The sequence below is a fragment of the Equus asinus genome, chromosome 24 (assembly GCF_041296235.1).
Source record: "Equus asinus isolate D_3611 breed Donkey chromosome 24, EquAss-T2T_v2, whole genome shotgun sequence".
Classification (NCBI taxonomy): domain Eukaryota; kingdom Metazoa; phylum Chordata; class Mammalia; order Perissodactyla; family Equidae; genus Equus; species Equus asinus.
The window spans coordinates 65440618-65467982 of record NC_091813.1 but is presented as its reverse complement, the minus strand read 5'-3'; the positions used below and the strand labels follow the sequence as shown (position 1 = coordinate 65467982).

Genomic DNA, 27365 nt, shown 5'->3' with positions numbered 1-27365 from the left:
CAGCTTCATTATCCCTTATTTAAGTTCAAACGAGTTTTCTTGTTAATATGCCCCGCATTATCTAGGATTTTCCCTGTCTCAACACTCATACCATTATAATTATTCGCTTGATCTTTGTTCTTGCTTGTGAAATGGAAGCTAAAGGTGTGCAGGTATTCATTCACTCCTGAAACATCAGCAGTGCCTGGCCCCTAATGGGCATTCGATAAATAACTGTTTAAGAGCCGTAAATCCTCTTGGAGCCACCGGCCCAGTTAGAAAGAAGTCACAGCATTGTCACCATGTTTCCCTATTTTCCTGCCCTTCCAAAATTGGACGAAAAAGAAGCAGAGACGAGTCTGGATCTTGCAAATAAATGAAATCAGGAAAACATGCTTGACCATACTAAGGGTATTTAGAAAAATTCTTAACTTCATTTTTCTTATTGAGTTTGATTGTTCTTCTTATACTCTGGATGCAAGTCCTTCATCGGCTATGTGCTCTGCAAGTATTTTCTCCCAACCTGTGGCTCGTCTTCTTATTCTTATAACAGAGTCTTTTAAAGAGCAGAAGTTTTAAATTTTATGAAGTCTAAGTTATCTTTTCTTTTCTTTTAGGGATTGTGCTTTTAGTATCTTATCTATAATATCTCTATGTAACACCCAAGGCCACAAAGATTTCCTCCATGTTCTTCTAGGAGTTTTAGTTTTAGCTTTTACATGTATTGTATATGGTAGGAGTTATGAGTCAAGATTCTGCATTTTTTTTTTGCATACGGATATCCAATTGTTCCAGCACCACTTCTTGAAAAAAAAACTATTTATTCTCCAAGTGCCCTTGTACCTTTGTCAAAAATCCATTTTCCAATATATGCTTATGGGTTTGTTTCTGGACTCTCTATTCTGCATCATTGCTTTATGTATCCATCCTTTTGCCAATACCACACATTCGTGATTATAGTGTACACTAAAATAAGTCTTGAAATCAGGCAAAGTGAGTCCTCAAACTTTGTTCTTATTTTTAAAAATTATTTAGGCTATTCTAGTTCCTTTGCCTTTTCTTCTAATTTTAGAATCATCTTGATAATTTCTCCAAAAAGTCCTGCTGGAAGTTTTATTGGGATTAAAATGAATCTCTATTAAACTTGCTTTTAACTTTAAATATTTGAGTTGTGTTAAACATGTGTTAGCAAATACAATTCCAATAAGAATCCAGATAAGCTTCAGACAATGAAGAATACAATAGATTTTAAATATGTGCTGATCAGACAAAGATATTAAACTCTCTACCAATGGTCCTACACATTCTAGGAATGTAGGAAACGTTCACTGGCTGGAGCTACTGAAGACTTACAAAGGTGAATGAGCTGTAAAGACGCTCAACTATAAAGGGAATATTGTCACTTGTACCCAAAGAAGATACTATGACAACTTTTTTATGTTGTCAAGATCTTCACAAAATAAAGAATTAGTTTGGCAAAAGGTCCAGTTGATCTTTTGATATACATAGTCATAACGTACATTGCCATTTTGAGATCAAAATCTCCAAACTGTCCCACATCTAGGAGAAGTTTTCTGAAATGCCAGAAGAGCCTCATTTTACATAGTGAAGTTAACACAGATTAAACGTTAGCATAATTCTCTGAGAGCATCCAGCCTAGTTTTTCAAACGTCCATTTTCTCCGTATTATTAGCCACAAGAAAACATGTAAAAGTATTTCACCTGGATGAAGATCTGTACCTGGTTGGCTAGTCAGTCCTGGGAGAGATTCCTGCAACTGATAGGTCGACGTTGAGGATGATGTGCCGTCGGCTGTGTTATTTGACGTCATATATGCTCCATACGTTGATGCTGAGTAATACTGTGCATACTGGTTTTGGCCAAAGGCTGTGTAGGATGGATACTCCTGAAACAATAATTGAGATGTGTGGGTGTTTGACAGAGGAATTACCCTCTAGTATGCTCCAAAGAAAAGCAAACACTATGGTGATTGAAAGATTAGCATTTGGCTCCATTTGTGTTGGAGTCCCCAGCTTTGAGGTGATCCTAATGAGTGCAGACTATTTTGTGGGCATTTTCTACATGCACATAGACATGAACCACCCTGCTGATTTTGCAAACTAGGTGCGAGTACACAATTTTTAATCTGCCTAAAGGCTGCCCATGCCTCACTTTGTCCCCATATTACTTATCCAAAGATTTACATCATCAGGTCTTAGGCATTTGAAGAGAAGATAGGATCAGTCTTATTTACAGCATCAGCTCTCACCCATCTCCTAACACCAGCTGCCAAGAGGACGTGTGGCTGCCTCTCCCAGCTTCCATCCAGACCTTGGTCTGCATCACTGAGATTTCTGTTCCCCGTCTAGGCTACCCTTGATAAACGCATAGGAAGTAAAGAGTAAACAAAAGAAGATGAATAGGAGACTCTCTTACCCAGCCTCTCACAGGCTACGTGCCACCTGAGGCCTTGACTTAGTCCTTAGTGAGGTTTTCAAATATGTACTTTGACTCATTTCTTACAGATAAAAAAGAAAGCATTGGATCAACTCCCTTAACCTGCTTTTAATTAAAAATTTTTAAGAACCTTGAAATGATCTAAATAATCCTTCAAAATCTTTTTACATATTAAGATAATGAATAAGGATTTGTTGTGATAATTGGTGTTTAATATATCTAGCATGTTTTAGCCCAAACTGTTATCAGCGATGACAAATCTTTGGTCAGGATTAAGATCCCCTAATACACGTTTTTAAGGGAAAAAAGATTCACATTTGATGCAGTTTCCAAAAAAGGAAATTCTCTGTATAGGTAAACTTGTGTATAAACAAATTACGTGTATTATCAGAAAGGATTAAGCAGTATGACAGAAAACTAAAATTCTATTTGTCTGTTCAGTTCAGGATCTGATGTTCCCCATTGCCACCTGTGAGCCAAGAAAAAACCTCTTAGCGATATCTGGACAAAGTTCCTAGCCACACATCTTTCTCAGAGTAAAACAGTGACAGCAAACATTTACACAGCGCTTACTTTGTGCCACCTTACTTCGTGAGGCCTTAACTAGCTTTACTCATTTAATCCCCACAAACTCCTACGTGGTGTCATTATCGTCCTCATTTTACACTGAAGAGGATGAAGGCACAGAGTGGTTAGGTGACTTGCCCAAGATCAGACAGCAAGGTTCAGAGCTGGAACTGGAACAAAGAGCCTGACTCCAGCATCTGAGTGCTCCAGCTCTCCCTAGGCTGCTCCTGCCGTCGGGGGAAGATGAAGTCACTCACTGGGCCGGTCCAGACTACCCGCTTCCAGTGAATACAGCGTCTTTTGTACTCAAACATTACTCAAAGATTGCCCCTACTCTGCATTTCCACTGTTGTCACCCTCGTCCAAGCTACTTTCACTTCCTGTTGCCGCCAATGGACCAACTTCCTAATCTGTCTCCTCATTTCCATTTTTGGCTTTCGCCGAAGTCCTTGAAGCCAGAGTAATCTCTTCAAAACAGAAATTGTCTGATGCTCTTCTCCTGCTCAAAAGCCTTTAATAGCCTTCCCCTGGGCTGAGAACAGAATAGAAATTCCTTATTGGAAATCATAGGGCCTACACGAGAAGGCCCTGCCCATCTCCGCAAACGTGTGTTGCCCCACCTGCCCCTCACGCACAGACTAAACTCCGGCCTGCTCTGAGTTCACTGACCCACCAAGTGTTTCACCCCTCAGGGCTCTGCTCCATGCTGCTTTCTTTGCCTGAAACACCCTTGTCCTCATTCTTCACCCAACTCTTGGAAGACTTGGCCTAAATGTCATTTCCATAGAGAAGCCTTCCACGAAATCCCCCTACTCCAAACTAGATTCTATGAATATTGTTAATAGGACCCTGTTCTCTCCCTTCATGCTTTCTAATTCTACATTTACATATGTGTTTACTGGTTTACTGCCTGCCTCTCTTAGTAGGCCGTAAACGCCATGAGTCAGGAATCAGGTCCGACCCACCCCTGCCCCCACCTTCACGTCCCCAGCATACATATGAGTTCTTGTGTTTTTTTTTGTGTGTGTGAGGAAGATTAGCCCTGAGGTAACATCTGCTGCCAATCCTCCTCTTTTTGCTGAGGAAGGCTGGCCCTGAGCTAACATCTGTGCCCATCTTCCTCTACTTTATAAGTGGGACGCCTGCCACAGCATGGCTTGACAAGTGGTATGTAGGTCCACACCCAGGATCCGAACCAGTGAGCCCTGGGCCGCCAAAGCGGATGTGCAAACTTAACCACTGCACCACTGGGCTGGGCCCCAGACCAGTTCTTAATAAATGATAGGCTCTCAATAAGTATTTGCTAAAAGAATAAACTGGTATTCAGACCATGGCCCAAAATACAGGTTACATTTTATATTGGAGCCATTGTATTTCAATATTAAGATGGTACTGCATCTGTTTTATGATGGAAGTCTACCTTCATCAATACATTTTCTCCCCCGTTATGAATCTTTTTCTAATCCTCCCAAGTAGAACAGAATAGTCTTGGCTTATTCCACCACTCGGCCTAGTGTATATTTCTATTTTTATATTCACTGCCTCACACCCTCTGTTGCATATTATTTTCATGTCTGTTTCTTCAGGAGGACTGTTTCCTTCCAGAGAGCAAGGGACAATGACTTATTGTTCTTGAATCTTCAGTGCCTAGTCAAAACTCTAATAGACAACAAGTGCCCAAAAAATGTTTGCCATATCAATAAATGTGTAAAATTAAGCTACCTGGATTATCAAAAATTCTCAATTTTTTAAATACAATTATACATACTGGCTCTGATGTTTAGTGTTCTAAGAAATTATTTTTCTAACTACTGCCAAATTACAGTTCAATCCTATCAAAATATTATTCCACATTACTTGATAATCAAAATTTCCTTTTCATTACGTTAATGAAATTTTAAAAAGAAGGCAATTAATATAATTCCTTCAGCAAATCCAAAGAGCAAATGTTTGTGCGGTATTTTACATTTTAGAATATATAAATCTCAGCAATTATATGAAAGTAAAATAGTGTATTGCCTACTCAGGAAACCAGTTACCCTTCCATCTTAACTACCCTAAACAAGACTGAACTAGGAAATAAGAACGAAAGATTTGGAAGTGACGATATATAAATTCATCTCACTCCAAGACAATTCACTCACTCAGGAACATTCATTCACGCTCCACACATAATTCTAACAAACTAGATCTTAAAACTCACAAAAATATTGAGAAAATGTAATTACGAGGAGGATTAATGACTGCTAGAGGCAGGCACAGTGACAAAAGCAAAAAATTACAGCTGTCAGGGGAGTAGGAAGCAAACATTTATTAAAAGGAATCATAGAATTAAAAAAAAAGCCAACAGTAGTCTGAGAGGCATTTTCTTTAGTAACAAATGATATTTTGGATTAAAAATGTTGGATAGTTTACAGCACAATCCAATTATTGATTATAGTTCCATAAAGCAATGTTCATAATGATAACCGTTTTATCAAGAAAATAAAATTATATTTAGTATTGTTTAAGACAATAGGGAAATGTGCAATACCTTTTGTAATTCCCCACCAAATGATTAAAACAATCACAGCTTAAATGTTTAAAAGACAAATCTTTAGCAACCAGAAAACCTAAAATATCCAGGGTTACACATATCCAAAGAATTCTAGATAGCTAATTTTTACTATCCTGCAATGCCAGCTTAATTTTAAATAAAGAAACGTGATTCTAGGAGAACACGCACTTATGTGGCAACCTGAAACTATTCTTCAAAAGTCTGAAACATATAAAAAGCATAAACACAAAAATCTACTATACCTGTTGTGAGCCGCTGAAATTTGTTGAATTGGAAACTGAATTATTTGCATAAATAGTAGAGGACGGTGCAAAACTAGAACCTAGAGATAAAGAACAAACTGCATTTTCAAAGCATTTCTGGTAAAATAACAAAAATATTTCAAATTGCAGAACTCAATGAGAGAAATATGTCTTTAATTTTGTTGTTAAGATAGTGAAATTTGAAGTTGAGAGATTCATGGGGAGAATGCGCTTAGCTCTAGCCCCCTGGTGACAACAGGTAACGCCTTTCCTATAGCGTCTATGGAGCTAAACAGGAGCCCATGGGAACAGTCTCATCAGGGACCACAGCTACGCTTCAAGGGCTAAGCATTTAGAAGTGCAGAAGTACTCAAAGAATAAGCTATGACACAGCCTGAGACTACGGGAACTGCTGGACTACTGGGTCTTTCAAATGGTCATATCAACTGCATTTGCCTCCAAAAGTCACTTGAATTAAACATCTGGACAGGGGTAGCTTAGAAAGTAAACACACCACCTTTTTAGAACCGATGCTGCAGCTCTGTCTTTTCATTCTTCTATGGGTTTTTTAGAACAAAAAGAGCTATGAACTAGAGTTCGGAATCAATGGGGTTTATATGGCCATAATCTAAGCTTTGAGGGCCTTCTAGAATTTTACAGAAATTTATTTTTAAAATGAGGGCAAAACCCGAAAGTGAACTATCAACTCACAGATTATTTTTCAAAAATATGTTGTCATGGAATGTGTTGTTAAGAGGTAAGAGGAGGCAGCTGATTACTTGCTTTATCAGCGTGTTTTGAATAGAAAGAGCATTATGTAATCAAGCCCGTTAGCCTTGGCCTGGAATAGCCAGTGTGAAAGTATTTGCAGGAAATGGATCAAAATGTCGCTCTGGTCTCTGTCACGCTGCGAATTGAAGCCAGGTGGCTCACTGTGGCTGTGGCATGTATGCAAATAGGCTTCTACCACATTCCAGGTGAAAGGAGGCCGGCCATTTCAGCCGGACAGCTCTAAGCAATTGTTTCAGTTTAGTCAACCGACTAAAATGTCAATACTAGTTGGTTCAAACATGTCAATATAGCCCTAAATTTATGACTAACAATATGGACAAAATGACATATAGGAATGAGCTTTTAACGTTTTTACTACATCACTAACATTTTTTCTGTAACTACTACATAACGATCAATAATTTTTAATTGGAGTCAAAAACAAGAAGAAAAATTAAATGATCATATATGGAGGACTTGGGGGAGGCAGTACAACTTATAAATATCCCTGTTAAGAAATGTAGTATCAATAGGGAAGAGGTATTTTAGGAACGAACAAAAATTCCTCAATTAGTCAATGATTAGAAAAGTGCTAATTCGAATTACAGCATTACGTACTTGGGGAATACTAACAAGAAAATACTGATTTCTGTCTCGAATCTTTGAAATCACTTAAGTGGGTGTCAAACATGTGTCTGCTGGTTTGGAGGTGCTTTGCTTGGACCTGGTTTCCTGCCAATCTTATGCAACTTAAACTTAAGTATTTAAATTTGGCATGGGTCATGTTTCTTGATGTATATTCAACTCTTTTCATCATGTTCCTTCCTAGCTACTTGTCTTTTCTGACGAAATTGCGTGAGCAGTGGTCTGCACGATGGTACATTCCTAGTCTGAAGTCAAGGAGTTTCATTTAAAGGATTCCTCCTCACGTACCGTGTGTCCTGTGCTGCTTACCTGGCATCTGGTAGGAGTAAGCGGTCTGGCCGGGCTGCGGGGTAGAAAAGCCTGGACTGTAACTGAGGCACCCGCTCTGTAACGGGGACTGCGTCTGCGGAAGTCCACTCTCTGTCTTGATGCCTGGCAACATCACGCCCAAGTCTGCTTGAAAAACGCATGTGCGAACCACTTAATGAGTCGAACGATCTCACTCCTGAGTCGTAACTTACGTTACAACATACAATGACTAGCCAGCAGGACTACCTGCTTACAATCAAAGAAGGAGAAGAGAGAAGATGTGAAATACCGTAAGTGGGCAGGCTGTAGGGCTGTCCTGTCTGTGAGTAGGCTGTGTAGACGGCCGGCTGCTGCATCCCCGAATACTGAGTCTGGCCTGCATAGGCAGACATTGTTTGAGCTGCTGGTGTAGAAAGAATGTGTGGATAGGGCCTAAATATCAGAAAAATAGCATTACTGTGGCAACAAAGACTGCATATTAGTTCAGACAGCCTAGATTCAGTGAAACCTTACAATAGCCAGGAAGTAATCCTCTTCTTTATCCACAATATAATTTTAACAACACAGGAAAGGACAAGAGTCTGAATGACAGGACCCAAGCTCTGCTACAAACCAGCCTAGTGACCTTGGACAAGTAATTGAAATTCTCTTAGTCTACACCCCACCTGTTAAATGAGAGATTTGGCTTAGACATTATATCTAAGTCTCTTCCAGGTCTATAATTCCTGCTTACACCTGAAATCGTATTTCAATCAATGTGTGTGGTGTGGAAAGTGGAGCACGGGCCAGTTAATTAATATGTTCATATTTCCAGTCAACATGAGTGATCTAACACTATGCAACAACTACAGAAGTCATTGAAAGCCCTACAAAGAATTATCGACCAAAAACTAGAAACCTTAAAATAAAAAAGAAAAAGAAAAATGTAGGTAGCTTCCTGAAAAGAAATGGAATGCCATTCTCTTCATCATGCTACATTTTACAGAATGTTCCCAAGTGGATATCCAGCCCCCAGCCTATACTTAAGGACAGACTCCAGCTGCTGCAGAAAATAACATTTAAATGTGTATAAATCAGGAATCCAAAATCTTGACACATCTGGCTGATTGCAAGCAAATTCAGATATACACCCAATAGAGTTAACTTGAAACTTTCACCACTGTCCTCAATAAGTTGACATTAGTTATAAAACAATAGAGCATATTCTTCAAAAGAATGCCTATTAGACCTTGAAATCCAATAAAAAATATTGTAATGATGGAACAAATTATGAAGTGTTGATGTCTAAATAAAATGTAACCTTTTTAGGTTTTCTTTAAACTAGCCAGCATTTTTGAATTTTCATTAAAAAATCAGCGTATCAGGTTTGAACTTGATGCTTTCCTCAAGGTATATAAAATATCCAGAATTAAGGAAATTGTCCAGAGAAAAGTGAGGGTATCTCCATTTCTAGATTTGCACAGGATATTATCCATATGCCTAATCTATCCAAGTAATCTATCAATGTCTCTATCTCTTGAACTTCCTATGACACATTTATATACATAAAAGTTGTTGTATTATGTGAATACAGATTAATAAAGATAATCCCAGAAAATGATTCTAACAAATTGGAAAGAATCTGCTGCCCACTTACTTGGACGCATAGAGCTGGGGGGAATACTGATGCGCTGATCTGGGGCTGTAGCCACTACTTGTTATTACTGGAAGACACAAGAACCAGGGCACAAAGGTTGCTTCATAAATATATTTCACTGGAGTATACAAAACCAATATGAAGAAATTATCATGTGATAGATACGTTTCTAAAAAGAAAATGAATTCATTTTCTAAAGAGAAACAGATGCCCAAACATTTTCTTCTAATGAAACTGCAGTGAGTTTGTTCTAAGAGCATGAAATGAATTTTTCTCACAAATCATCTCCCTCCACTGTTCTTCCATTTTCTCAAATCATTAGCAGGCTCTTATGTGTTAACGTGCTATGAATAAATATCTTTGATTATAGGTAATTGAGCTTTCATGACATAAAAGTAAAGTTTTAAAATTTGTTAACTTCACATTTTAAATTTCAAATATGATGGCAATATATTGTTCTTCCTCCATATGTATCCTAATCGAAATACAACAAAAATTAAGAAAAATTTGAAGTTCCAACCTTCATTTTCAAATTGTAACAGGCTATCGTTTTCTATTTCCTTTCATTTTATCAATCAGATTAGTTAAAAAATGCAGAGTCCATAATATTCTAGTAATAATTGGAATATAACAGGAGGCATCAGTGATAACACAATACTTTTTTGAAAAAAAAACATAGTTGCAATATGCAGTAGCAATCAGATTTACAAATATACTTTAAACTCTCAGAGATAGCACTTTTTGAGAAGAACTTAAAGGTGAAAGTCGGGTCCTATTAACATTTCATCTAAACATGCAGCCCCCAACTGGACTATATCCAAAAGTTTGGAAGTTTCTCTTTCCTTTAACCATGCGCCTTGACTAAGACAGATGTACTGCGAATGGTCGGCCTCTGCAGCATTGAGGCAGTCCCTTCAGAGCCCGTCCATACTGGGCGCGCACACAGCCTGTCTTTATGAGGCCATCTGCTGTTCATTCACTTTTCAAAAAGATTAAAGTCGTACACAACGCAGTGCTGGAATTAGTTTAGTCTAATCAATCATAGTTATACTTCAAAGTACCACGTCCCTTCTAGGTTGTTCATAGTAATTCTGGAGTTAAACTTTTAGAATTGTAAAAGTGACAAATAGGTTTAGGTTGCTAACTATTTTATGAAACATGATATATTTCTATATCCAAATGCTATTAAGTGTCCTTGTGATCTACTGCTTCATAAACACGTAGAATTTAATGTATTTAAAATGTTATTTAGCCTGTAAGCTCTGAGTATGGAAAATGTATTACAGTTTTCATAGCAATAGTGCAGAAAGTATGTTTTCAAGAATATTATGAATCAATTTTGAAAATCACTGAATATGACTCGAGATGTTGTGTTCTAAATATTTTCAGCAACCAAAATAAGTGAATTTGTTAAACATATTTGAAAATAAATTGACAATGAACCATTAATTTTCTACTTATTTACCAAAAATTTAAAAAATGTTTAGAACTTTCAAATCAACTCAAAGAAAACAGGCTTTTTCTACCACAGCGTGGACTTTGAATGTACATTATATAATAACAATAGTGTTATTCCACAGGAAATTCACTCTGATTCATTAGTTCACAATAGTGAATACTCTCTTTAGCAGAAATATAGTTAAATGAGGCTTAATTCCACACTTTTTGGTCTCTTATTTCTAAAACTTCCCTTTGGCACACTCAAGACTTGGATGATAATAATCAGTTATTGTCAAGATTGTAAAACACAAGGCTTTTCCAAGTAGATATCAAATAATGAAAAGAAACATTCACTATAGCAGATTTTATTAAATAAGCCAAAGAGCAAAATTATTTCAGAAAACAACCCATATACAGAAACACAAATCTAAATATATAGGATGCTTCTTCCCTCTAATGAATGAATTTAGACATCGTTAAAATAATGTACCCATACAGTATAAAGGCTCATCCTTTATAATTTCCTATAAATGTCTGTATGCTCATTTTCCAAAGAGAATATAAAACCTCTTGCTCAGAAAACTAAGCTGTTCACCTAAAACTTGGAAAGTTTATGCTTCTTAACTAAAACTTATACATTTTATTCTAACTCATAAATCTGCAGATAACTGAAAACAATAACAAAATTTCACTAAAGTGAGTTGAGGTTATGCTGATCAAAGTAAAGACTGTTCCTACACAGGGCAGCCCAATGTCCAGAATGATCTCTGGAACATGTATAATTCCATGTACAAATATGAGAGGTCCTCCTTTTATTCCCCATGGCTGTTTAATCAAGAAAAATTACCCAAAGCACTCAACACTATACTCCACCACTTCTGCATACAAAAGTAACAAAACTGTTTGTCTTCAAAATATCCTCAAAATTAAGTAAAACAAATTTTTAAAGAATATGATCAGATTCTCAGAGGGTGGTGTCAAGCAATTTTAAGGTTTTACTCTTCTTATTGTGACACCTTAGATCAGTGACTCTTAATTGGGTGGTAGGTAGGGGTTGATGGATGGGGTGGGTGGGAATTTCACCTGCTAGGGGACATTTGAAATGTCTAGAAACATTTTGGTTGTCACAACTGGGGGGTGACATCGATCCTGGGAGAGATTATAGAATGCTGCTAAGCATCTTATATTGCAGAAAACAGCTCCCTCGTAATAAAAAATTAGCCAAATTTTTAATAGTGCTGCTTTTGAGAATCTCTGATCTAGATCATTACTGTCCACAAGAACTTGGTCTATGGTGTTGGAATTGTTCTATATCTGAGTTGTCCAATATGGTAGCCACTAAAAAAAAAATCACATGCAGCTATTAAAGACTTGAAATGTGACTAGTGTGACTGGGTACAAAACTTCACTTTTACCAAATTTTAATTGATTTAGACTTAGCCACAAATGTCTAGTGTCTACTTCATTGGACAGCACAGCCCTAGATAACAGTAAAAAAAACTGGGAAACTATTTGTATAGATAATATGAGTGCACTTCAGACAGGATGACCGCTCACACCTATCTGTTTTTCCATCTTTATATTTTCCCATGAGGTATCACAGAAAGAGGAACTACACTGATCAGGACACTGTTCTGGACTCTACACCAGTGACCATCTGTGAGGCCTTGACTGCATGGCCTTCACCAGTGTCAACTTCTCTGTGCCTCTGTATTCTTGCCTATAAAATGGATCATAATCTCTGAAATTCCTTCTGGAGCTAGCATTCTATAATTTTGTTATTTAGTTTTCAATTAACTTGTGGTACCATTTAAATATGTTAGCAATTACTTAATAATACCATTTCTTTCCTTAAAAATGCGTCCACATGCATTTACTTGGCAGAAAGTTTACAAGTGTTATAGTAAGTGAGTAATAAAGAATGTAGAGCAAGTTGGTACCTATTTATCTCCTGGGAGGCAGGTGAATTGCTAGAAAGGATATGGATTAACAAGTAGAGTCTCTATGCAAAGCGTATGAATTATAATTTCCTTCTGTTTGGAGTACTAATGTTTATGTGAATACATGGCAACTACTTTCAGTGTGAGCTCATGAAATGGGATCATCTCTATCTATAAAAGTCAAATAGATGCTCTCACGACATTATCCTCAAGGATATAACTCAACTCTTCTTACATGAAGCATACCCACATAAAATACTTGTACACGAGAACATGGATACACGTAAAACATATTAAAGTAGAATAACAGAACTGCGATTTAATTAACGCACATACTTTCCTAGGTTTAATGCTCCTCTTTCTGCTCTACCAATTGCTGCTCAGGTTAAACAAAACAAAACAAAACAATCAAAAAAACAAAAAAAATTCCTTTCACTAGATAATAAGCCAAACAAAATATTGTAACTTAAAAAAAAACTTAACCAAGTCAACTTAATGCGCGTCCTCTGTGCCCACCTGGGAGTTATCCGGCATTTATATTTAAAAAGGGTGGATGTTTCAAGACACGCTATTGTTCTCTTTGAAGCGTGGGAGTGAAAGTGGTGCTCTGGAGGCTGGCTCTAATGCAACCAGCATGGCTCTCCCTCAGCCCATTAACCTTTAATACTTGTCACTCAGCTGCTTACATGGGAGGATTTTTTTAAACCCAGAGAGGAAACAAGGTTATTTAGAAGGAATCAAATGGATAGTTTTACATCTCGAATGTTGGAGAGAAGGCCGTTTTTATGTCATCTAAATGGGCAAGTTGAAGGAACAAAGTCAATGATTACAACCTTATTATTAAATTAAACATGGTATAAAATTATTACGAAGGAAGACAACTCTGCTTATTTCTAACACGAAAGTTGGGGAATTGTTTCGCTGTCAACTGGAAATCCAAAAACCACTCCAAATATAACTTCTAAAAATACATAGTTATATGACAAATAGTTCTCAAAAAAAGTGAATTGATTGCTAAATTTATAAAGCCCCAAGTTCTCACAGCTCTGGTTTAGGCGGCCTGTTCGTGAGGGGGATTATGTGTACCCAATGTGTACGGAACAACACACGAGCTTAGGCTTTACCTGACCCAGTAAAGGTGTCAAGCGCTCCATCTCCAGTTGTGGTTGTGGTTTCACTGCTGTTCAAAGGCTCTGTTTTGACTGCAAGGAGAGACACTATGCAGAAGAATAAGTACATGTGAGTTTTATTTCTAAATTTATATCAAAGCTGCTGACTGTTCTACTCATGGGTTTTCTAGCTACCATGGGCATGCAAGAGAAAACTGGAGAAGTTGATGAGGAGAGTTCTGTTAATTTAGCTTCTAAACGGGCATGCATTTGTAGAGGACCTCATCTAAAAATCCTCTGCCTAAGCTAGTTCTCTCGGATCTGCCTTTGAAAGGCAGTCAACCTTATAAAGTGAAACAGCAATACTCAGCTTTGCATTTTTAACTCACCCAAGCACACACTGATATTATAGTCAAAAGGCAGAAAAAATGAATCATCAGTCTTCAGCACATTGAATCCAGATCGTAACAGAGAGGTTTGCTAGCTTACATATTATTCTTCCCGAGAAGACATTTTTAAAAAATGATTGCATAAGAGTCAATGGAGGGATATGCAGATACAGAAACCACAGGTGTATTCCCATGATGGGTGACAAAAGAAGCACTCAATAAATTTCTGCTCTTAAAAAAGATTAGAGCCATGAAGTCTCGGGCTTTTTATTTTAGTGGCAATAACAACTTTTAATGCGTTATAGAGATAAGTGTCGAATAAGAGACGATTTCTACAGCAGTCAGTATATCTTTTGAAAACTCTTTAATCTGTTATTTCTACTTTGAGGTGGTATATCTTGGCAAAATCCTCACTTGGCAATGATGTAGCCTGGCACACATTATTGTCATTATTAGACGCAACAAGTTGGGGGGAGGGAGGCAGTGGAAAAGCCTCTGCCGGGTTTGTCACACCATATTTTCCCTGTGTGGGCAAAGCTCTGCTACATACATCACAGCAGCGAGGGAATGTACTAAATTATTTTCTACTTAACACCTCTTACGTTTCCTGGTCATAAATAGAACGATACAGTTAAGCAACTTAGAAGCAAGCAGAAAACCATAAAGAAGAAAGCTGAAGACTAGCCAGTCATGAACAAATAGGCCAAAAAGAATAGCGAGGTAACAGCGTACCCACCAACCAAGCCAGGCAGCAATGTTACTCTGTTAGGAAAGCAAGGAATTGATGGAGGAACACGCAGTAACGATTATGCTTTCTCTCCACAGGAACGGAAGTGACCGGACCCTCCCTCAGTGAGCTCTGGGGCTAATTTAGTATCCGTGATTTAATAATGTCAAGAAGTTTGCTGGAAGACTTGAAGGAAAACTGTAAAGGTTGGAAAAAGGAAGAAAAGAAACTTGCATTACCTCTGCTAGCAAAAGGGAAATTTAAGGTTGACCTTGTTTCAATAGCAACACTAATCTGAGGAGTAGTGTCTAACTATTTGAATAATGATAAATAAGGAATTGGGGGTGACTACTGGAAAGTGTTATTTGTACAGTAGTCCATACTATGTCAGAGCTGACCACTAAAAAATTATTTCCTACTATATAATTATTTATGGAGGATGGAGGGCTTACCAGGGGCTAGACTATAGTAACCCTTCAAACAACCCTGCTGGGAATGAACCACTATACCCATTTTACACACGACGAAACTAAACTTCAGGTGGGCTGAGGAGCTTGTATAAGTTTCACAGCAGATGATAGAGTTAGGATCCGAATTCAGATCTTCAGCTCTAACATCCATGATCTCTCCACCCCAATGGGCTGCCTTCAGGGATGACAGTGGCTTATGTTCATGACAGAGACCCTTCACAAAGGCTCAGAGAGTGGTAAGAAGGGGGTTATCTTGTAGACAGTAATTAGGAACAACTTGTTAAAAATGAAAACTGCAAAATATGGGAATAGGCTACTAAAGTATGTTTTCCATTTCTTCCTCATGAAATATTTTAGAAGACAACAAGAAGTAGCAAGTTTGAAAGCAGATAACCACAGCACAGCCTTAAAAGGTACTTCCTACATTCCAGGTGCTGTTGCTGTGCTTTATAGATATGAACTCACTCACTCCTCACGACAATCGGATGAGGTACATAATATTATGATCTTCATCTTTCAGATGAGGAAATTGAGGCATGAAGAGGTTAAATGACTCGCCTTTAGTAAGAGCTAGAATTTGAGACCAGGAAGTGCAGTTTCAGCATCCAACCCTCCCAGGCGGAGCCAAGTGTTGAAGAATTCCTTTCATCTGTATAAAGATGCTCCAGAGTGCGACGTAGATGGGTGTACAGTCTACTCTCTGTGACTCAGTGTCCACATTTGACTCAGGACTTTTATGACAAAAAGACATAAACCAAAGCCTTCAGCAAAACTAAGACAAGCAACAGTTTCTGGGAATTTCCAGATTCTGCTTGTGGCTGAATTCCTACTTAAATGTGCCTAAACCCATAAACAATGTTTATAAAATACATTTATCGATACCAATAGCAACATATATTTCACTTGTGAATTGGCAAGAGGGGAGCAGAAGGTGAGCTGTGTCGAACAAAACTGGTCTAGAAGCCAGACATGAAGGCGAGTTTTGTTACTTTGGATCCCAACTTTGAGACTCGATTTCAAAAACTTAATATTGGTGTTGATTATATAATCTCCCCAGCTTGAATGTTCTGGGTGGTCAAAGGAGGAGGAGGAAAGGGAGAGAGAGTTTGTGGTTGTATTCATTATACTGGAAACAGCTCTCATTAAAATTTTAAAGGTCTGCATTTAGTCAAAGACAGGTTCATTTTACTGAGAAAAGGCACTAGGGATATGAAGAGAAGCATGAATACCAAGATGTGTTCAGTGTACTAAAATGCACGGATTTTAAAGTAATAATTCGACAAACAGATACTAACATTAGGGGGAAAACAGAGCACATTAATGTAAATTTATTTTACATATGGAGGTAAGAGAAGAATAATAGGAAAAGAGTGGATATTAATTATACTGCTACAGAAAAGAAACTATTTTCATTGGCGAATATTAACAAACACCTCAAGCTCCAGGTAAGACACAAAGTTATTTTGGCTTGATCTTATACAGAAAGTAATATTAGGTAATAATAAATAATTTGGTTTTTTTCAGGGACAGAAACTCAAAAAAAGAAGTGAAATGGACAATCCTTATACGATAAGTTCATTTATTAAAAAGGTGTTAGACTACAAAGAAGTATCCTAATATTTATAAAACAAGTAACTAGTATAAAGTAAACATTATAATAATTATAGTTAAGTTTGAAAACTGGAAGTCACTTTCAATAAAGGTCTAACTAAATTTGAAATGTACTCCATTTTCTTTTGTCATGCTTTTGTTTCCACTCCTTAAATTAGATATACTAGATACTTTTCTAGTGGCAGGAAACTTTTCTTTTCATTAAGTATGTGCATGGTACTATTGGAGAGATGTTTGTCAACAAAATAAATCTAGTTTTATGCATCTTATTATTTTCTAAAACTTGTAAAATCCTCATTCAAAATGATTATCAGTGTATAGTCATGTCATGGTCAAATGTATCTTTTCTTGCTGTATTTTATTTTTCTTAAATTAATACAGAGGTTAAATAGGGCTTTTAACTTATTTTCAGGACAATGTTCAAAATTATTACATGCTATAAAATGGAAAGGATAACCTTCTACTGGAGCAAAGTATCACATTTTTCAACAAAATTCAAGCTTACAAAGTAAATGTTTTGATTTCAAAAGCAACAATCATATTTTAATGTCCTAGGTTAAAGAATTTTGTGGTTTTAATTCTTCTACATGCTCAAAATAAGTGAGTCGGGGTTCATGTAAAAGTGGGATGAGAAAACCACACAGAGTACTTTGTACAGAACCATTATTTCAAGGAATACTGTACTGTGAGGTCCCCGCCCCACCAGCTGTCCATTTCCAATTTGGATGTTTTTCGTAGAGCCAAATAGTAAAAAAGAAAGAAAGAAAGTCCAGATAATTTTAATATATTGATATGATTGGATTTTATTTTTTACCTTTAAAAATAATTGCTATCTATACACTAAATTGAGATTGTACCTGATTACTGACAGGTGTCAGCTATGGCCACTAAATTACTTATTTCTCTCTTGGCATCCCAACCTTCATGGACACCCTCATACACATACTTCCAAAGCAAATTTAATCTTGTCTCCTCAGATTATCTTTTGAGCTCAGATATAACATTCGTGTATATTAATTATTTTCGGAGAAAGTCTGCCTTATCATAACTCAACATTCGTGCTCATTTGTTGCAATATCAGACTCAATCCTTGAAAGAGAAGCTGCCCCAAGTCATTTACATTTTACATTTCATCTTCAGAGATCTGCGTTTAAACTGATGTCCACTTAAGAGACTATCTACATCTAATTCCAAATATCCTTCTTTCTGAATCACAAAATCACACACACTGACTTCGAATAGCTTAGGGTCTACACAGAATTTCAGGATTTGTTAAATCAGGAAGGTACGATTTATAACACTGCAGGGGCACAAAAAGTATTGCCTACCAGTTTAATAACTGGTGCAGCCTATGATTTATGTTGGTTTAAATCAATATATTCACTCAAAACCCTATGAGCACCAAGTGTCTTTCATTCCTTAATATCCGTAAAGTATTTAATCGTGTAAAATACTTTGATGAAGCAATTTATGGCTTTTATTCCAAAAAGAATATCTAAAAAGAGTAGAGCTACAAGAGTAGGTAGCTCTACTGCACAAATGCATAACGATCAGAAACAAATCTATCACATATGAGTCATTGATCTAAATATTAAACATTCTGGAAGATTCTTTTCTACAATATACAGATTTTAAATGTAGAAAATGCTATAAACCTGATCACAATGTCTGATTTGGGTTCCCCCAAGCCTTCTCTTTGAAGTATTTTCTTAATCCCCATGTAGAATCCAATATTCCTTCCCTCTGCTGAGCACCCACCTTGGACACATCATGCATTCATTATTTTCTTGTCTCTTTCCCTCTGCTAGACTTTTGGTCCATTGATGGCCAGTATCATGTTCTATAGGTCACTGGGTTCCCATTTCCTAGCACTGAGCCTGGCATATAATAGGAACTTGATACATTTTAATTGGGAATGTGAAAAGTCACTCTATCCTAAGCATACCCAATAGACCTCCTAAGTATTTTTGTATATAAAGTATAGCTAATCGTGAATCTTGACACCCTTTAGCAAATGAGAATCTTACCTTTATCTGGAAGTAACTTTTCATAGGACTGGCATGCATTTACATGCATGAATAGGCATATACATAAAGTGCGTAGGCTTCACGTATAGCATCTATCTACGTCTATATCAAAGGTCGACAATTGATACCCCATGACCAAATCTGGCCCTTGACCTGTTTTTATACAGCCTGTGGGCTACGAACAGCTTTTACACTTTTAAACAGTTGAAAAATATCGAAAGAAGAATAAAATTTCGTGACATGGGAAAATTTTATGAAATTCAAATGTCAGTCTTCATAGATCGAATTTTATTTGATTACAGCCAAGCTCAGTCATTTACGTATCATCTGCAGCCACTTATTCAACTCTGCAATAGCAGAGTTGAATAGTTACAACAGAGACCATATGGGCTGCAAAGTCCAAAATATTTACTACCTGACCCTTTACAGAAAAAGCTTGTTGACCACTGACCTATATGCTAAGGAGTGATTGCATTTATCCTATTTTTACTGGTGGTTCTACACTTTAACAATTTTACAAGTGACAAAAATTTGAAAGGAAATTGTAAGTTCCAATATAAGTCTGTAGATGTACTTATATGATTAGGATTAAGGTGTCCAAACATTTTAAATTACTTTAAGTAACAATGTAGCATATTTAAACACCATCAACATAGACAGTATGGTAGGATCTTAAGGTGATACTATCAACTCCGTCGTATTAATAAAAACGATATAATTAACATTATCTTTCTGAACATCTCAAAATTAATGGAAAGATCTTGAAAAGCTACTAAATTAGCTTTTGCCTTTTGTTTTACTATAATAATTGTATGAAATGATCCAATTCCAAAATGAAATCCAGGACTGTAAACAAAATAGTTTCCTCTCAATGGGAGAGATTATGCACCAAATGCTTACTCTGTGTTATAAACACCCGACATGGAAAAGTCATTAAAAACTTCATATCAATATGCCTCTGAGACTATATCGTTAATAGTCAAAGTATACCTAACATTTGGTTACTAAAAGTTTGCCTTCTTTGGCCAGTTTACATGTTTTAAATGCAGAAGAATTTATTATATGACTAAACACTGGAGAGTCTTTTCACGTGATGCATGTTTTCACCTTCCTTAAACAGGTGTTGCCTAGGGGCCGGTCTCGTGGCCGAGTGGTTAAGTTTGCGCACTCTGCTTAGGTGGCCCAGGGTTTCCCCGGTTTGGATCCTGGGCGTGGACCTAGCACTGCTCATCAAGCCATGCTGAGGTGGTGTCCCACATAGCAGAGCCAGAGGGACCGACAAATAGAATATACAACTATGTCCCAGGGGGCCTTTGGGGAGAAGAAGGGAAAAAAACAAAAAAGACTGGCAACAGATATTAGCTCAGGTACCAATCATGGAAAAAAAAACCTGTTGCCTAATTATTATTGAATTGTTAATCAAAGAAAGGGAAATAAACTGGTATTTATTGCTAAGCAATTTACATACTTTATCGAATTTAAGACAGAAGCTTTGCCAGGGAAATGTTATTATTATCCTTCTTTTACAGAAAGGAATTGAAGCTCAGAGAGATTAAGAAACTTGTGTAAGATGACACAGCTCATAAGTGGAGCGCTAAGATCCATGGTCCCCTTCATACACAAGTCCTTGCTCTTCCCGCATGGCCACACAACTCTTAACATTAACATTAAGAACCAGGAAAACCTGATTCTTAACATTCAGAAAAAGGTTTCTGGCTGAGATTAGACGCAAATTACTAAATATTCTTTGTACATATTCACTGTTGTAAAGTTGCCTGCGTTACATTAATACTGGTTTAGAACAAAACAACAGTCAGTGAGCTAAGAATGTTTTTTTACATCTTAAAGGTTTAAAAAAAAACCCAAATTATAATATTTTGTGACATATGAAAATTATATAAAATTCAAATTTCAAGGTCCTTAAATAGTTTTGTTAGAACCTAACCACACTAATTCATTTCTGTATTGTCTACGGCTGCTTCTGCACTCCGGAGTCATTGCTGAGTAGCTGAGGCACAGATGGTATGGCCCACAAAGCCTAAAGTATTTACTATCTGGCTTTTCACAGAAAAAGACCCCTGAGTTAGAAGTAAGAGGAACTAATTGCTGGCAACACCTTTTTTTTTTTTTTTTTTGCTGAGGAAGATTCAACCTGAACTAACATCCATGCCAGTCTTCCTCTATTTTTTAGTCTGTGGGCCGCCAGCACAGCACAGCCATTAACACAGAGCTGTAGGTCTGTGCCCAGGAACCAAACCCGGGCCGCCAAAGTGGGGCACACTGAACTTAACCACAAGGCCACTGGGGCTCACCCTGGCAACAAAGTTTTTAAATACAAAAAGTATATTTTAAGTGTAGAATTGAAAAAAACTTGAAACCAAAACTATAAAAATATAAGTAATGGGCATAATGGAGCATTCCTCATTCACAGGTCAATAGTTTAATTTAATCTGAGACACAGCGAGGTCCAGCCACACTGTGCTTTTCTGAGAGCTTGCTTGCAATGCTCTTTTCTGACGGGTGGTGAGGTCTTTTTAAGCCAAAAAGTGGGTGGTAACACTGTAGTATTACACTATTTTTTTATTTTTCCATTTTGTTAGATATTAAGGTTTGATTTAGGAAAGGCTGTTTATACTTTTATATATATTATATATGAATGTAGTAAATATTGATAGTTCAAAACATTTTAAGAGACAATATTTATAATTTTAAATGTATAAGCTTTCATCACTAACTTTTTAAATGATGGGATTTTAAATGCTAATGCTACTATAGGTACTTTAATTGGAATATTCAACAAAGACTGTAAAATAACAAATGTTTTTTCGTCATGTTAAGAAATTTTAAGTTATAAAAGTCCATAGGTTATGGAGATGATTGAGTTTGTATGTTTGCACAATCTGCTTCCTGTGCTCTGATGGACAACTGCTTTGATTGTGCTGAATAAAACACTTAATAACTGACAGATAGAAAAACAATAGATGCACCCATTTGTGCAGAACTATGAAAAATCTAAGAAAAGAACACTACTGATCTAAGGAGTCTAAAATTAGATGACCAGTTGAGGAGAAAAACAAAGCCAACTGTTATCAATAAACTAAAAGGCACGTTCAGGTCTCTTTTTCACAAGCACTGAACACAGAAAAGAGGTGCAGACATGTAAACAGCAACAGAAAGCAAACCAGAAGGGCAATCCACACACGCAAACGCATGCAGTGTACCATCGTCTCTCATACTTGTTGCGGAAGAGGGGACGTTGCAACTCAGCAACCAGTCTGCAGTGTTTAAAACAGTCATGTTGTCCCCTGAGAACAGGAACAGCATAAGGATTCATTGTCTGAACGCCTGCTCAGCGTACGTGAGTAACCTCAATGCTTGCACTAGTTTCTGACCTTTTCGCCAAAATTGTAACTGCACTGGCTGGCTTTCCGTTTGAGTTTATTAGGTCTGTTTTAGTTCAGTTAAATATATACACATGATGAGGGGTGAACTCAAGGTCTGAGCCCAGAGTGCATGGGTTTTTTAAAAGTCTTACTATCTGTACCCAATTTAAGGTTCTCCAGAAGTCATCACTAAACAATCTTATAAATTTGCAGCCCTTTAATTAATTAGCCGAAATTACAGATGCATGTTTAGAGACAAATAAACATTATAAACAAGGAAAATGTTAATCTACAAAGGGTTTGGTGTAAAACATTATTAAATACAGGCAAGTTGCAATGCACACAACTTCACAAAGAAAATTTTAGATTGCACAGTTATTCTAAAGTCAGTGGGAAGAGGTGTATCAATTTCATAAATAGTTATGGAAAATCTACAAGAAAATATGATGTGGCAAATGCTGAATCTAGTAACAGGAATAGTTTATGAATAAAACCAAATTTCATATAATTTTTATGACCAGCAACTAGATGTACAAAATTTAAAATTTAAAATGATGGTTAGTAATTTCAATTGCAGCTTATACATCATATGTGTGTGTGTATATAGTCTCTCTATATACACAGGCTGATGCAAAAATCAGATCATATTTTCTGACAGATTGAATGCATTTTATAAAAAACAAGAGGGCAGAATATTTGAAATAATAACTTATTGTTGCCATATGCTGTGGCTAATCAAATGAGAAAGTATCTGAAAAAAATTCAATTTCTGTTTTAAATACATAGTGGATATAATTCTGTTTGAAAAGAAAATGCAGCAGATATTGATATTTTTCTATTCCCAAAAGCATTTTTAAGAAAAATTTGGGGGTAGCCTTTCTCTTACGGTTCAAAATAAAGCCAAATACTAGGATAATTTCTTTCTTTTTTTTTTTTTGGTAGGATCAGAGCGCGAATCCTTTGGCCACATTTTCTACATTTTGCAGAAGATTTCCAAGGGCAAATATGAAAAGGAAGCCTCGCTGATGACCTTGGAAATGTCACTGGGAGGATCTGTTCTTTCTGAGTGCTTTCAGCCATAGCGGAGTGAGATTCAAACACATCAACAGGACAATAACAAATCCATTAACTATACATTCCTTGGATAGAACGCTGATTATGTTACTGCTAATGAGATATTTACTAATTAGCAGATCCCTCACACGTGAAATTACAGCAAACACTGAGGTGTGATTCTGGGTGTTTCTGGGGTGGGACACTTACCTCCTGTCCCATTCGTGGTGACTGATGTGCTGCTGAGACTGGCTTTCCCCAGCTTGGAGCTCCCAGGAGTGTCACCACCTCCAACAAGAGGATGAGGACTTGCAAGGTCCTGCATTTCCATAGACCTGTGAGAGCAGGAGGCAGCAGGGCAAAAGCCGCAATTTCAGGCAGGATTTCTTAATAACCTACCTATCTTATTCTACCTTATTCTACCGAGCACACAGGTGAGCTTACAACAATAAGAACCAAAACTAAAACCTAAGACTTTATTAACCAGGTGAACGTGCTGGTCCATTAAAAACTTAAAAATAAATAAAACTTTCATGATAGTTAAGCTTCATAATTTGTTCGTTATTTGGTAATCTTACCACTATGCTATGTAATAATATAAGAAATATCAACCTAAACTGCATTTAGGTTGATATGGACACCCTCCCTCCTATACTGATGACCTCTGTATGTAAACACATAGAAAAGCTGAAAATATTTAACTCTCAAAATATGACATCCTCCAATACCAGTGAGGAAGAAATCAGTAGCCAGAAATAACATATAAACTCAAAGCCAGAGTAGAAGCTTTTAGCTGACCTTGTTGGCCTAGAGAGCTGAAAACTGAGCCTAAGCCCTCAGGGTTAAGTTGTTACATCTTTAATATCCATTCAGGAATACAAGACTTTGTCTTATGTCTGTTTTAGGGAACGTTCTGGAGTTGAGAACCTAAATAAAACTGAGACTCTTGAAAAGAAAGTCTTTTTTTTTGAAAATGAAATCAGAAGATTTGAACATTATCACAAATGTGACATGATTGACAGTTATAGTACATTAACACTCAATCAATATAGAATACACATTATTTTCAACATCTAACCAATGGACTATATGCTGGGCCATAAAATAAGTATCATTAGATTTTAAAATAGAAATCTTACAGAGCATGGTATCTGACCACAAAGAATTAAATTAGAAAGCAATGATAATGACATAAAATAATCCTAATATTTGAAAATTGAACACCACACTTCTATATAATCTATGACTCCAAGAAGAAATCACAAGTGAATGTAGAAAATATTTGGGATAAAATAATAATGAAAACCTTGAACCACCCCCATAAATACAGTCAGCTGATCTTTGACAAAGTAGCTAAAGCGACTTAATGGAGCAAGGACAGTCTCTCCAACAAACGGTGCTGAGACAAGTGAGCACTCACACGCAAACATGCAAATCTAGACACAGACCTTATACCACTAAGAAAACCTAAATCAAAATTAATCATAAACCTAAATGTGAAACGCAAAACTATAAAATTCCTAGAAGATAACATAGGAGAAAGCTAGATGACTGGATATGACCTTGGTTTTTAGGTACAACAGCAATGATACAATCCATGAAAGAAATAATTGATGACCTGGACTTCATTAAAATTAAAAACTGCTCTGCAAAAGACAAGGTTAAGAGAATTAGAAGACAAACCATAGACTGCAAGAATTTATTTGCAAAGGACCCATCTGATAAAGGACTGTTACCCAAAATATACAAAGAACTCTTAGAACTCAACAATAAGAAAACAAATAACCTGCTTAAAAAATGGTCCAAAGATCTCAACAGACACCTCACCAAAGAACATAAACAGATAGCAAATAGGCAAATATGAAAAGATGCTCCACATCACATGTCAACAGGGAAATGCAAATTAAAACAACAATGAGATACCACTTCACTATCTATTAGAATGGCTGAAATCTGGAACACTGACAACATCAAATGCTGGCAAGGATGTGGAGCAACAGGAACTCTCACTCATTGCTGGCGGGAATGCAAAATGGCAGAGCCACTTTGGAAGACAGCTTGGCAATTTCTTAGAAAACTAAACATAATCTTACATATGATCCAGCAATCACATTCCTTAGTATTTATCCAATGGAATTGAAAACTTGTGTCCACAAAAAAAAACCTGTGTACAGATGATTGTAAGTAGCTTTATTCATAATTGCCAAAACATGGAAGCAACCAACATGTCCTTCAGTAGGTGAATGGATAAATAAACTCTGGTACCTCTAGACAATGGAATATTATTCAGTGTTAAAAAGAAATGAGCTATCAAGCCTAAGACATGGAGGAACTTTAAGTGCATATTACTAAGTGAAAGAAGACAATCTGAAAAGGCTACATATTGTATGTTTCCAAATATAAGACATTCTAGAAAAGGCAAAACCACAGAGACAGCAAAAAGATCAGTGTAGCAGGGGAGGGTGGGGGGTGGGAGGTGGAGAAGGGATGACTAGGCAGAGCATAGAGAATTTTTAGGACAGTAAAAATACTCTCTATGAAATTATAATGAAGGATATATGTCAATATACATTAGTCCAAACTGACAGATTGTATAACACCAAAAATGAATCCTAAGGTAAACTAGCAAAGTGGGGATATTATCCATTGTCAATGTAGGTTTATCCTTGGTAACAAATGTACCATTCTGATGAGTGATGCTAACAATGGGGGAGGCTATAAATGTGTTGGGGCAGAGGGTATATGGGAAATCTCTGTACCATCTTCCTCTTAATTTTGTTGTGAATCTTAAACTGCTCTAAAAACTAAAGTCTTTAAAACAAAAAACCCCATCAAATCAAATTTTATGGTATGAAAATAAAGCAGTGGTTAGTGAGAAATTTTTATCTTTAAATTGTTACATTAGAAAAGGAGAAGAGTTTAAAATTTGATCTAGATTCCACCTTAAGAAACTAGGGAAACAAAAGCAAATTAAATGCAAAGTAAGTAAAAGGAAGGAAAGCATAAAGAGCAGAAATCATTGAAACAGAATATCGACGAACAGCAGAGACAATTTATAAAGCCAAAAGATGATCATTAGAGATACTGTAGATATTAAAAAGGATAAGGGGATATTATGAATAACATTATGTCAAAGAATTCAGTAACTTAAAGTCAGCAAATTTCTTCAAAGATACTTATAAAAACTGATCCAGTAAAAAATAGAAAGCCAGAATATTCCTATATCAATTAAGAGATTGAATTGCGGGACTAGCCCCATGGTGTAGTGGTTAAGTTTGGCACGCTCTGCTTTGGTGGCCCAGGTTCGCAGGTTCGGATCCCAGGCATGGACCTACACCACTTTTCAGCCATGCTGTATATGCTCCACATATAAAGTGGAGGAAGACTAGCACAGATGTTAGCTCAGGACGATTCTTCCTCAGGAAAAAAAAAAAAAAGAAAGAAATTGCATTTCTAATTAAACACTTTGCAAAAAAAAAGAAAAACCTTCAGGGCCATGAGGTTTCCTTAGTGAATTCTTCTATATATTTATGGGGAAAGGTGATCTTTTATAAATCCTTTCAGAAAAAAATAGGATAAAGCATTTTTCACTCCACTGTGTGAGACCAGAATTACCCCAATCCAAAACCTGACAGAGACAATTTCAAGAAAAGAAAATTATGAATCTATATTTCTCATGAACATAATTGAAAAAATTTAACAAAATGCTATCAAATGAAATCCAGTAATAAAAATAATAATATATCATGACCAAGTATGCTTCATCCCAAGAATGAAAGGTTGATTTAACATTTAAAAATCAATCAATGTAATTCAATATATTAACAGAATATTCTTTGAATGGGAGTAAAAAAGCATTTGACAATTTTCGTCATCCATTCACGGCACAAACTCTCAGCAAACTAGAAAAAGAAGTATTATTTCCCCACCTGATAAAGACCATTCCCGAAAAATCTACAGTTTACATCATATTCAATGATGAAATATTCTTTCTCCTTAAGATCAGAATCAAGACAAGGGCATCTATTTTTCCCCACTTCAAGACAGCATTTT

The 27365-nt window shown here is 36.5% G+C and overlaps 1 protein-coding gene across 25 annotated transcripts in view; it reads right to left on the bottom strand.

The window, feature by feature from the left end:
* The window catches only part of EYA4 (EYA transcriptional coactivator and phosphatase 4), a 294223-nt gene that overhangs the window by 40752 nt on the left and 226106 nt on the right, over positions 1 to 27365 (bottom strand). For 9 of the 25 annotated variants that reach the window (XR_011497637.1, XM_014856121.3, XM_070496153.1 and 6 more), the window contains 8 exons: positions 23523 to 23647; positions 22113 to 22181; positions 13668 to 13760; positions 9164 to 9230; positions 7817 to 7959; positions 7528 to 7674; positions 5803 to 5882; positions 1702 to 1885 (listed from right to left, as the gene is read on the bottom strand). Coding sequence is in view for 24 of the 25 variants with exons in the window: in XM_014856121.3 (XP_014711607.1) it covers positions 1702 to 1885; positions 5803 to 5882; positions 7528 to 7674; positions 7817 to 7959; positions 9164 to 9230; positions 13668 to 13760; positions 22113 to 22181; positions 23523 to 23647 (908 nt within the window). In the remaining variant the exon portion in view is untranslated. Of the gene's footprint in view, positions 1 to 1701; positions 1886 to 5802; positions 5883 to 7527; positions 7675 to 7816; positions 7960 to 9163; positions 9231 to 13667; positions 13761 to 22112; positions 22182 to 23522; positions 23648 to 27365 lie in introns of those variants that run through there. The other 16 variants (XM_070496155.1, XM_014856132.3, XM_014856131.3 and 13 more) reach the window with 9 other exon arrangements.